Source organism: Xenopus tropicalis, chromosome 2 (genome assembly GCF_000004195.4).
Source record: "Xenopus tropicalis strain Nigerian chromosome 2, UCB_Xtro_10.0, whole genome shotgun sequence".
Taxonomy (NCBI): domain Eukaryota; kingdom Metazoa; phylum Chordata; class Amphibia; order Anura; family Pipidae; genus Xenopus; species Xenopus tropicalis.
In genome coordinates, this window is record NC_030678.2 from 141,292,048 (window position 1) to 141,302,995 (window position 10,948).

The 10,948-nt window shown below is 38.7% G+C and overlaps 1 protein-coding gene across 2 annotated transcripts in view; it reads left to right on the top strand.

Annotated features, from left to right (window-relative positions):
* Window positions 1-10,486, top strand: part of os9 (osteosarcoma amplified 9, endoplasmic reticulum lectin) — a 28,410-nt gene extending 17,924 nt beyond the window's left edge. Inside the window, exons 11-15 of one of the 2 annotated variants that reach the window (XM_002933686.4) lie at window positions 30-263; window positions 2,277-2,478; window positions 5,355-5,510; window positions 6,577-6,680; window positions 7,840-10,486. In XM_002933686.4, the coding sequence (XP_002933732.2) occupies window positions 30-263; window positions 2,277-2,478; window positions 5,355-5,510; window positions 6,577-6,680; window positions 7,840-7,980 (837 nt within the window). In that variant the 3' untranslated portion in view covers window positions 7,981-10,486. The remainder of the gene's footprint in view (window positions 1-29; window positions 264-2,276; window positions 2,479-5,354; window positions 5,511-6,576; window positions 6,681-7,839) is intronic. The other variant, XM_004911901.3, reaches the window with a different exon arrangement.
* Window positions 10,487-10,948: the final 462 nt, after the last annotated feature.

Sequence of the window (10,948 nt, forward strand, 5' to 3'; positions counted from 1 at the left end):
TTGATATTTTAACACTTCCTATTTTGTAGCAGGAAGAAGAAAAGGTTGATGCAGAGCAAAAGGATTCACAGAGCTCTCACCCTGACAAAAACTTGGCTGGTACATCTGAAACACAAACAGAAGAGGAAAAAGATGAACAGGCACTTTTACAAGAATTTGAGAAAGAGCTAGAAAACATTCTATTGCCAAAGTCTGAGATGTCGGAGATTAAGGACAATGTAAAAACTGAAATGGAGAAAGAGTTCGATAATATTATTGACGAGGTAGAATCAATGCTGCAAGAGAGTTTCTTTTAATGCATTATTGTTTTTCACACACTGATGATGACTTCTTGTACATAAAATTTAGGCTCTAAGCTTTTGTGTGTGCAATTGCTTACCGTATATACTCGAGTATAAGCCGAGTTTTTCAGCACCAATAATGTGCTGAAAAAGGCACCCTCGGCTTATACTCGAGTATGTACGCTGGCTCGCACCACCCCGCCCCCCCACTTGGAACTATGTTCTGCCCCCGAGCGTGCCATCGCTCGCACCCCTCCTCCCCCTGGCAGTTCATTCTGCGCAAAAGAAAAATAAATGCAATATCACCTCGCATCATTGTCACCAGACGCATCCTTCTCCAACCGGCGCGACACGTCTGCATGCTGGGGCAGCGCACGGGGGAAGTGGTGCGCGTGGCGCGACAAGAGGATGCGCCGGATGGGGAGTCAAGGCTTGTGCCTATGTGACGTTCGTGCTGGGGCTGCGCACACACGTCGACGGTTGGAGACTGATGCATCGGGGGTGAGGTGCGAGCGATGCCCCCCTGGCATAACGGCCAGGGTGCGGGGGGAGGTGCGAGCGATGGCACGCTCTCACATACGCCCCACCAACAATGGTGTCTCTGCTAATGCCTTCAGCACTCACTTCACCTCCTGTCAGTGGGTTCTTCTGTCTGCCAATCAGAACTGTGCCCACCCCAGCTTGGCATGTACCTACCCCTACTGCTGGCCAAATGGCTAGTAAAACAGAGCCATGGCTTATTCTGCACAGAGAGCCTTATTGTGCCCATTGTGTACTGATCAATATGACTAGGAGCTGCCATACTGCTCTGTTGTCAGTGTCGATGCCCAGGGATGTACCCAGGGGCAGACAGGACAGCAAACAGCAGTCATTTACCCCAAATCCGACCCTCCCCATATCCAGTCTGATACCCACCCAGTGGTGCTAACCCCAGAACAGAAAATGTGTTTATTAATATGGTAGTCATGTAAGCACTTGTGAGTGTCCTTTTATTAAATAATTTGATTATTGAAACTTGGCAGTAGCGGCTGTATTTCCCACCCTAGGCTTATACTCGAGTCAATACGTTTTTCCAGTTTTCTTAGGTAAAATTATGTACCTCGGCTTATACTCGGATCGGCTTATACTCGAGTATATACGGTATTCCTTTTCTCAAGTAAATTACGGTGCTTGTAGAGTCTTCACAAAGAAGAAGCTATTTAGCATCTTGTAAAATGGGTAATAATTAGAGTACCAGTATACAAACCCCCCCCTGCCTTTCAGTTGTGTTGTGACTGTTTTGATAAAAGGAGTCCATCATTTGGAGTTGGGGGGTGTTATCTGTGCACTGGAAATCTAATTAGAGCTACCGTGCAAGAACCAAATATAAAGTAAATTCAGTTACCCAGCTTGCCTTGTTCAGCCCAAAAAATAACAAAAACCATACATGTCATGTGATTGAAACAATAGCCAAAAAGTACGTTTGGCATAAGTCCTAGTCAGTGAACTCATGTTGAAAAAGGGGTGTATACTGCACCTTTAAATGACCCAATGAATAATTAGCTCTATCGTGTAGCTTTATTGGTTATGTTGTAATGTACTACAACGTAAATCAATACATTTACCTGATCAACTGAAGAGGGAAAAATATAACTTTTATCTAAGGTAGAGCTGTGTATATTTAGTAATGATAGCATGATTTTTTTTTTTAAGAGGAAAATCTGGCAACCTTGAAGTATGTATACATGCTACCATTCTCCTTTAGGAAAATGGTATGTTAACTTAACAACCCAACTTCAATTTGTCCTGCTTAGTGCAAAACATAACAAAAACCATAATATTTCTTAACAATAGACAAGTAGTACATGTTATAAAGGCAGTATACTGCTCCTTTGACATGACCTGGGCAGAACTAATACTTAGGCTGTAACTTAGCAATATAGATTTCCAGCTAAGATATATTTTTGTTTCCTTGTGCTTAAATAAACTTTCTAAAATATGATATTTATTCTGCAGGCGCAAGAGGAACTTGAGACTGAAGGACTTAAAGGAGAATTTGACAGAAAACAAGCATCTAAGTCATTAGCTACCACCCTAAACAAATTAATAGACAAACTAGAGAATACTGCGGATGAAAAGGGAGAGGGAGCAGAACCTTTGGAAAGTGATGAAGGTGTGACTAAAAGCATTTCTGAACCCACTGCTAAAGAACCCTCTGGTATGTAAAGAACAGGAACAAAAACTGAAAGTAACAATCAGCAAGTAACGTGTTTAAGTGCTACTACTGAGTGGTTGTTGTAGGTGACTAGACCTGTAGCAAACTTTGCACCTTTTATTATAGAATTTCTTGTCTTTTGTGATTGCATTATTATTAATGCCTGTTGATAAACAGGATTGATGCCAGGGCCCAGGGCAAATGCTTTCTGTGCCCCTCCCAAAATATACCATGTAAAAGGGTCTTTCTGGTGTGCCATAGTGATTAAATCCATAGCCTTTTATTATATTACTAACTTATATTATATTACCCACTTTGTCTTTTGGGGTGACTATGTAGCAGTTTTGCACACTGTTTGCAATTAGTTTTGGACCATTATTTCAGTCAAATAAAAAAAAAAAAGTGGCAAAACATTTCCCGCATATGTAATAAAATGCACTATGTTTCTCCAGGAGCAGTAACCCATAGCAACCAATAAGATGTTTACTGTTAAACAGGTGACCAGTAGATGCTACCTGCTGATTGGTTGCTATAGGTTACTGCTCCTGGCCAAACTTAGTGCCTTTTATTACATATCCCCATTAGAGATGAAACATAGCATAAAATTATGTACCAGTCCCAGAGGGGGTGACCGATCACAACTTTTTCTCTAAAAAGAGACTGAATAAATTGAGAATCTTGGGACATAAACCCTTAAGAATCTTTAATGAGAATTGTTTTTATAGTTTTTTAGTTGTTGGTTAATATTATAAATAGACAGTGGGACCCCAATGCTTTGCTGTAGTGACAGCTCAGGGATGTTAACAACCCCTACCTGTAAGCAGATTTTAAAAACTTCATTAATTCAGATTGTTGGCACCCACCTTTTTTCAGGGGCACTTTATGTGTAAAACAGATTTCATTTGTTTGATTACATGCTTATGTGCCTTGCTCTGTATTGGAGAGATGAGACAATCTTTAGGGAATAGGATGAGTTGACATAAATCTACCATACTCGCAGGGAACTTGAAAATTCCTGGTTCCTTCCTATTGCCATGAACATAGACATTTCATTTGCTTCCCTCCCTTTTCTGGTTATAGAAGCAGTCCTTTCCCTCCATTGTGGTGTAGAGGCCACAGATTTTCTCTAGAAAAGGGAAAGACGCAATCTTAATGTTTTTGTATATATATATATATTGTACATTAAGGTTCTTTCATTGTATATTTGTACATTAAGGTTCTTTCATAGAGCTATCAGTGTGGCTTGGTACTTAGAGGTTATGCATACACATTTGTTAGTTGCAGTTAATAGTATAATAATGATAGTGATATCAGCTTTGGTAAGAGCCTTTTCTTAAAAAAGGTACAGGTATGAGATCCATTATCGGGAAACCATTTTATTCAGAAAGCTCCGAAATTAGGGGAAAGTCCATCTTAATCAAATAATTCAAATTTTTTAAAAAAAATATTTCTTTTTTTTCGGAAATATAACGGTAGCTTGTACTTGATGGTAACTAAGCTACATGAATCCATATTGGTGGCAAACAGTCCTATTGCATTTAATGTGTAAATTATTTTTTTTTTAAGGTATGGAGATCTAATTTAAAGAAAGACCCCTTAGCTGGAAAACCCTAGGCCCAGAGCATTTTGGATAACTGGCCCCATTCTCTTATTGTGTAACAGCCTTCGGTTGCTGCCTCAGTAAAGGGGTGGAAATCTCTGAAATGTTTCATGTTTAACCTTTGTTGTACTGATTAAATGTTTCTTTGCATATAGCTAGATTCTGCCGTAGTATTCTAAATGTGTATAATTTGTGTGTGTGAATATTATCTGTTGGTGCTGAGATGCAAAGTTCAAATCCTATAAATCCAGTTTATACTTGTGAAAGGAGCATTAGGACAGGGGCCACTCTGCTCTAAAGGTTTAGTTACAGGGAAGGTGGATGTTTGAGAATGGGACTGATTTGACTTATTTTGTGCATCTTCCTGTATAAACTTTTTTTTATTGATTGACTAACTGAAGATCTGTTTGAATAAAAGGGTATGGATTTGACAAATAGTATAGTTGTGTTTTTATATGGAAAAAATCCCCTCTTGTGGAATAGAGATAATGTATTTTTGAGCTCCAGGCCAATGAGATCCTTAATCCAGTGCTGTCTAGAAGGGCAAAAAAGGAATTAGACTTATTATTTTGATCTCGTCCATGTCTTGTGATTCTTGCTAATTATGTTCTCAAACATAACAAGTGGGAGTATAATACAAAAATAAAATAACTTGGGAAGAAGAGTAGAAAAAATGACGTTCCCTAATAGAAAGGATTAAGTGTACAAAGAGTTAGTGCCCTATAGTTTGGCATGGATATGTTTTGTTGTCGCAGAGAAATCAACTTACTGATATTGTCTGTCAGTGATCAATGGGATGTTTGATTCATTGGCACCAAAGAGCACCTGGTTGGTTGGGGGTATACAGAAAGAAATGTGTGATCAGCTAAGATCTGGCAATAAAAATTCTATATATTCCAAAACTTAATCGGATAATCTAGTCTACTTTCCACTAAAGATGAACTGTCTAAAAAAAACAGATTCAAGCCCAACAGAATAGCTATTGGCAGACATTAGCCCAACCTCACACCACAACACTCTATTAGAGCTGGCATATTCTGCTGATAAATGCGGGACTGACTTTCACTCTATTTTCTTGGAAAATACTAATTTGTTTGCTTTTTATATATTTCTTATTGGTGCACAAACCTGAAAAGGCTGTACACTACAGTATAAACTTCCAGTACTGAGATATGCATTAGTTGTTTGGCTAGAATATAACAATTGACTGTGACTATATCACAGGATTCTAACAGCTTATGTAGAATTTTACTTTATCCTGTCCCGTTCTTCATATTAGATGGTCGTGTTAAAGTCAGGGTCACTAAGATCCGTCGGGGAAGCTTTGAGCAGAAAGAAAGAAAGGTGAGAGAGATGAGCAACGAGAATCCCCAGCTAAGACACATTGAGAATGTTGTTAAGGACCTGCTTGAGAAGGAAGGACTGAAGGCAGAAGGTATGCCCGGTGTAGAGTATAAAGCCCTCTGCTTTCTGTTTTCCTGACGTTGTAGTTACATGCAAGAACCTTGGAAAGTTTTGGTGCCATTAATATGTTCAAGTTTAATGGTTATATGGTTTTCCCTTAGATTGTTATTTTCTCTTGGCTATGTTGTACCTCTCTTTGGCTTGTGTGTGGCATTATGCATGGTTGTGAGAAGTATGTGCTCTCAAGAATTATTATTAAGGGACTTTGTAGAATCTCTCCCTGGGAAGTAAAAATAGTGGCAGCAGATCCAGCAGCTGCTGGGTTTCCATTTGTGTTATATGTTTGTAAAATATTATGCTCATATAAGGCTTGGATTTGCTGTTGGGCACACTTCTGCCACTTATTTATCCCGCTGCTTTTGCTATGTAACTAATCTATGTAATTAGGTAGCTGTCGATTTTTTTTTTTTTTTTTGCTGGGGGGCCCGGCACACGCTACTTCCGCCACTGCCTAGATCTGTTAATCAGCTGGCTTCTAATGCATTGTTTCAGGACAAACAATGCATTCAAATGCAAGTGTATTCTTAAATATCTTTATTTGTAATTGGAAAGTTGTTTAGAATTAGCGTTTCTTTTATTATGCAAAATGAAATATTTTGAGTGGTTACCAAATGAACAGATCTTTGCCTGCTTTGGCAACCCACGCGTAGGACCAAAGCAGGTTTGATCCAGTGGTTGCCCCAAAGGGTAATGATCAGATCATTAGTCAGCTGATGAAATTTTCAAACCTGCCAGTTGGATATTTAGCCAAATATCAGATTGGACAGGCACAGGCCCATCCAACTGGCCTTATACTTAGTGAAGGACTTACTGCTGATTAAAATTAACGACCTGTTAATTTTAGGCTTAACTCTCATTATTCAATTTTAATTGTTAGTATTTTGCTTGTGCTGTAGGAAATATGTCTGTCAAAATGGACATAAAGTGTACTACAAGTGACGAACTAGCTGCAGTAATATATGTATGAGACTCTCTAATATACCTGCTCTGAGAAACACCATATATGCTAACTAGGTCTGGCTTTTGCTTTATTCTAGGTAAAATAGAAATTAAGATTCTAACAACTGGAGACTTTGGTGATGAAGAATCCTTTTCAGAAGAGGACACCAAGAACCTGCAAGATATTATTTTCAACATCCTGGTAAGTCACAGTATGGAAAGAATAATTAACCTAGTTTATAGCGGGCTTAGGGCAAACTACACGGGAGACTTTGTAGGATGGCATCGAATCGTCAGAACGCATCCTGCAAGTTGAATGTAGTTGCATGAATTAAAAAATAATGGAACTGTTGGAAAAATCTGATGTGTAAACTACATGTGACATGATGCTTCTGTCAGAAGGGAACGCTGCATGCTGCATCCAACAAGGTAAAATCTCATGGTGTCCGAAAGACTTTTTCTTCTCGTTGAAATACATTGACTATTGGATGCAGATGTGGGAACAAAACCCCCACATCCGACTTTATCTGATCCGACATTACATTACAGCAGTGGGAATCAGATTTTTAGTCTTGTGCAGTTGCATGCTGCTGCTGTTTGCATCTGCACTTTATATGACCCACAGAATCTCTTGTGTAGTTTAACCCTTAGGGTAATGGCACACAGGGAAATTTGCTGAGTTTATTGCTTTGTGGGAGGAGAACAAACAGCTGCAGGTCTTCTAGGTATGGACTGGGATTCAAAATAGGCCTTGTAGTTAAAGTACACAGAGGCCCAAACAGCCCCCTCTGGAATTTGCCAGAATTTGCAGATTATCTTTAAATATAAATGGTAAACACATGGATATTGGTAGACAATCAAGCATATTATGTAGATTTACCTTGTGAATCATTACAAGTTTTATACTTGAATTTGTGATCTGATTAAAGCAGCACAATTGTCAGGGCTCATGGTTCAGCTTAAAACTCCATGTCCAGTTTAGGATGATTCATCTATACTTTGAAAACTGACCCCTATCTCTGATGCTTGAATACAGTGCAGCTTATCAACAACTCTAAAATCAATATTTAAAGTCACTTTTGGGTTGTGGTTGTTTAATATCCTATTATAGAAAGCATAGGAATAGGCCTCTAGTGAGGTCCATGATTCGAGGATTCGTTTTTTTTAATTTTTTGCAAGCATTTTCAGAGCACGTTCTGAGCGCTCTTCAGCATCTATTGCGGCCGCCATGTTGGATATTTAAATTTGTCCAACATAGCGCCACGTAAGTAAACGCGCAGTAAAAGGCATGTATGCCCCTTCATATGCAATACAGTCAGCCCTGCAGGCTCTGTAAATGATTTCCCATGATTTTCCTGTAGGTTCAAGGAACAGAAGAAGTTCACAAAGAAAGGAAACGGCAGCAGCAGCTAGAGGACAACTACCGCTTTGTCTGGAACCAAAACCAGGACGACTCCAAAAATACAAGGACTGCTGGAGATACGGATGATGTTGATTTTTAACCTAAGCTAACTGGATATCTCCCAATAAAAACTTGAATGAACTATACGATAAACTTGAGCTTTGTATCAAATTTTTAGACAAACAGAACTGGATTACGGCAATAGTAACCCAACACCCTTCTGGAGCGTAGTTTTGCCTGCACTATACAGATGTCTATAGGGGGTTTACTGAATATTGCAAAGCATAGCTAGCAGTCATTTCTCTAGCTTTCGGCAGTTTGGTGCGATTACTTTGAGAATCCTGGGGAAATTACTGCTTAAAACTGCACTATGGGAAATAAATATGTGCTATTTATGGCTCCATTCTCCATTGCTTGCTATGGGTAATGCACATGGGGCGGTTTCTTACCTCTGCAGAGAAATTCCCAAAACTGCACTTGCTGTCTACCTTCCATTTCAGTAAGATTTTCTAGAAACCACAAGTTGTATTAGTGTTGGTATCCTGAAAATGCGCATAAGGCTAATGCCGAGAATACGCTGTACCTGTGCCTACCTGTGTTTGTGTGGCATAAGGCTTAGATTGGTTCCCATTAAAGTTAGAGGGAAATGGCAGGGGCAGTTTTTATGCTTTTGAAGGCTCTCATTCATCCAGGTCATGGTATATCTGTAGTAATAAGTCAGATCAACTGGAATTGCTGTGTTTGTTATGAAGATGTTTCAGAATTGAATTTAGGGTGACTGGCAAAACGTCTTCAAGAAAAATGCAGTCCAGTTGATTTGACTTATTGTTATAGCAGTTTCTAGGAATTTCTCTGCTGGATGAAAGCGCCATGATCATTCATGTTTTTGCCTTTTACTGAAAGGTTCAGGTTTTTCCTTTTAGAAGAACCTTTTTATATTATTTATGGTGTATTGATTCCTCACTTTAGCATTAGAACATGATGAATTCTAAGTGAGTGATTTTCTGGATAAGATTGGATTCAATCAAAAACTTGGAAAAATGGTCACAAGACCATTAGTTATATATTTTTTTTTTTTCAAAAATATTAAGTCCTAAATATGTCAAAATTCCCTTTTATTCAGAGAGGGGATAATTCATTAAAAGGATATACAATATATGAAACTGTGGTATAATGTAACTCAGGAACATTTGGCTAATGTTATGGAGCATTTGCAGTCCAGCTATACACAAAGGCTTTGAAATGTTCAGTTGAAAACGCAATAAATATCGGACTATTCACGTGGATGCAAAACAGAGAAACCAGGACCTTAATATTTATCTACATGTTCCTTTATTTTAGGACAATCACATGTAATGGAAAGGGACAGCTCTTGTACCTCTAGGGGTATATTTATCATGCTGTGTAAAAAGTGGAGTGAAACATTACTGGTGATGTTGCTCATAGCCAATCAGATGCTTTGCTTTCATTTTCTAACTGTTGAAATCTAATTGCTGATTGGTTGCCCTGGGCATCATCACTGGTAATGCTTCACTCCACTTTTTACACAGCATGATAAATATACCCCTAAATGTTGTTTTTCAATGACATTTTACTGGAATCATGCTACAGATATTGTTGGTAAATGAAAAAAAAAATAGGTGGGGAGTAATTTTATTTAAAGGGGTTGTTCACCTTTAAATTCCATTTTAGAATGATGTATAAAGTTCTATTCTGAGACAGTATGCAGTTGGTCTTCAGTTTTTACTTGTGGTTTTTGAAATTAGCTTTTTGTTCAGGAATGTTGCAGTTGGGAATTTTAGCAGCTATCTGGTTGGTTGGTAGGATCCGAATTACCCTAGCAACCAGGCAGTAGTTTAAATTAGAAATTGGAGCATGAATAGGAGAGAGATTAAATATAAAGACAAGAAGTAAAAAAGAAACTAAAATTGTAGCCTCACAGGGCAATGTTTTTTTTCAACTGGCAGTCCCAGTGATCCCGTTTGAAAGCTGGAAAGAGTCAGAAGCAGGGACTAGGGATAGGCAGAAGAGACTCCTGCTGATGTTATTCCATTAAAAAGCCCTGTGTACTGTAGCAGAATATCTTTATTAAGATCCATTTTCTCAAAGTTTTCAGAGCCCAACCCGCAGCTGCACAAGAGATGGGCCTTTAGACCTGCATTAAGTTCTCTTCATACTTGCTTTTGTCTATGGTAGGATACACTGGGGAGCAATGGCTGATCATTATTACAGAATACACACAAATGCCTTTATTTTCATGTGCTGATCTATTGTGTAGGATCCACGCAGCGTATATTTTAGTATTTAGTATCTCATAAAATGAGCCCGTATTCTGTGCTGTACACATGGGCAGAGAAATGATGGAAGTACCTTTCACATGGAAAATGTGCTGTAAAGAAAGCATCAGGATATTGAATGAGGCCATAAAGCTAATAGAATAAAAGGATGTCTATATTGCATACTTCTATGTTTACCTGGTTAATGTAATTTATTTTTTAAAGTGTTTTTACAGGTGATTAAACAAAAGCTGTCATTTTTTTGTAACTGTTCAGGTTTTTCTTATACTTTTCTTCTGCGTTGAATAAAGCAATGTTTTTCAACCTGTGAGACTACCTTGACATAAAATGCTATATAATTTAACATGTCTTCTGCTTTGTGCTTCATACTTCTCTTACTGCAACCCAATCCCACTGTTTTATTCCCCTTTTGCTTTATTTGCATTTCTCTTTCCTCCCCCATTTTACAGACCTGTTGACCACTTTATTCTGTCACCCCTTTCTCTAATTTTGTATTTCTCCCTACATCTGTCTGCTCGCTGTTGGCCTGCCACCACAAACACCCCTATGCACACAACCAATGCCATGTACTACACTGCCAAAAACCCAGCCCACTGCACACATATCTACTGCCCAATGGACCTGGGGCAAAATGGATTTCTTCCTTCTGTACCCTAGTGGGTCAAAGGAACATGTTTCCCACTGTGTTGCATCACCTCTTCTTTTAATAACCCTCTGTAACCATTTGGGAACTGATCTCTTTAGCCCAGTGGATGTTGCGTCTGTGATTTC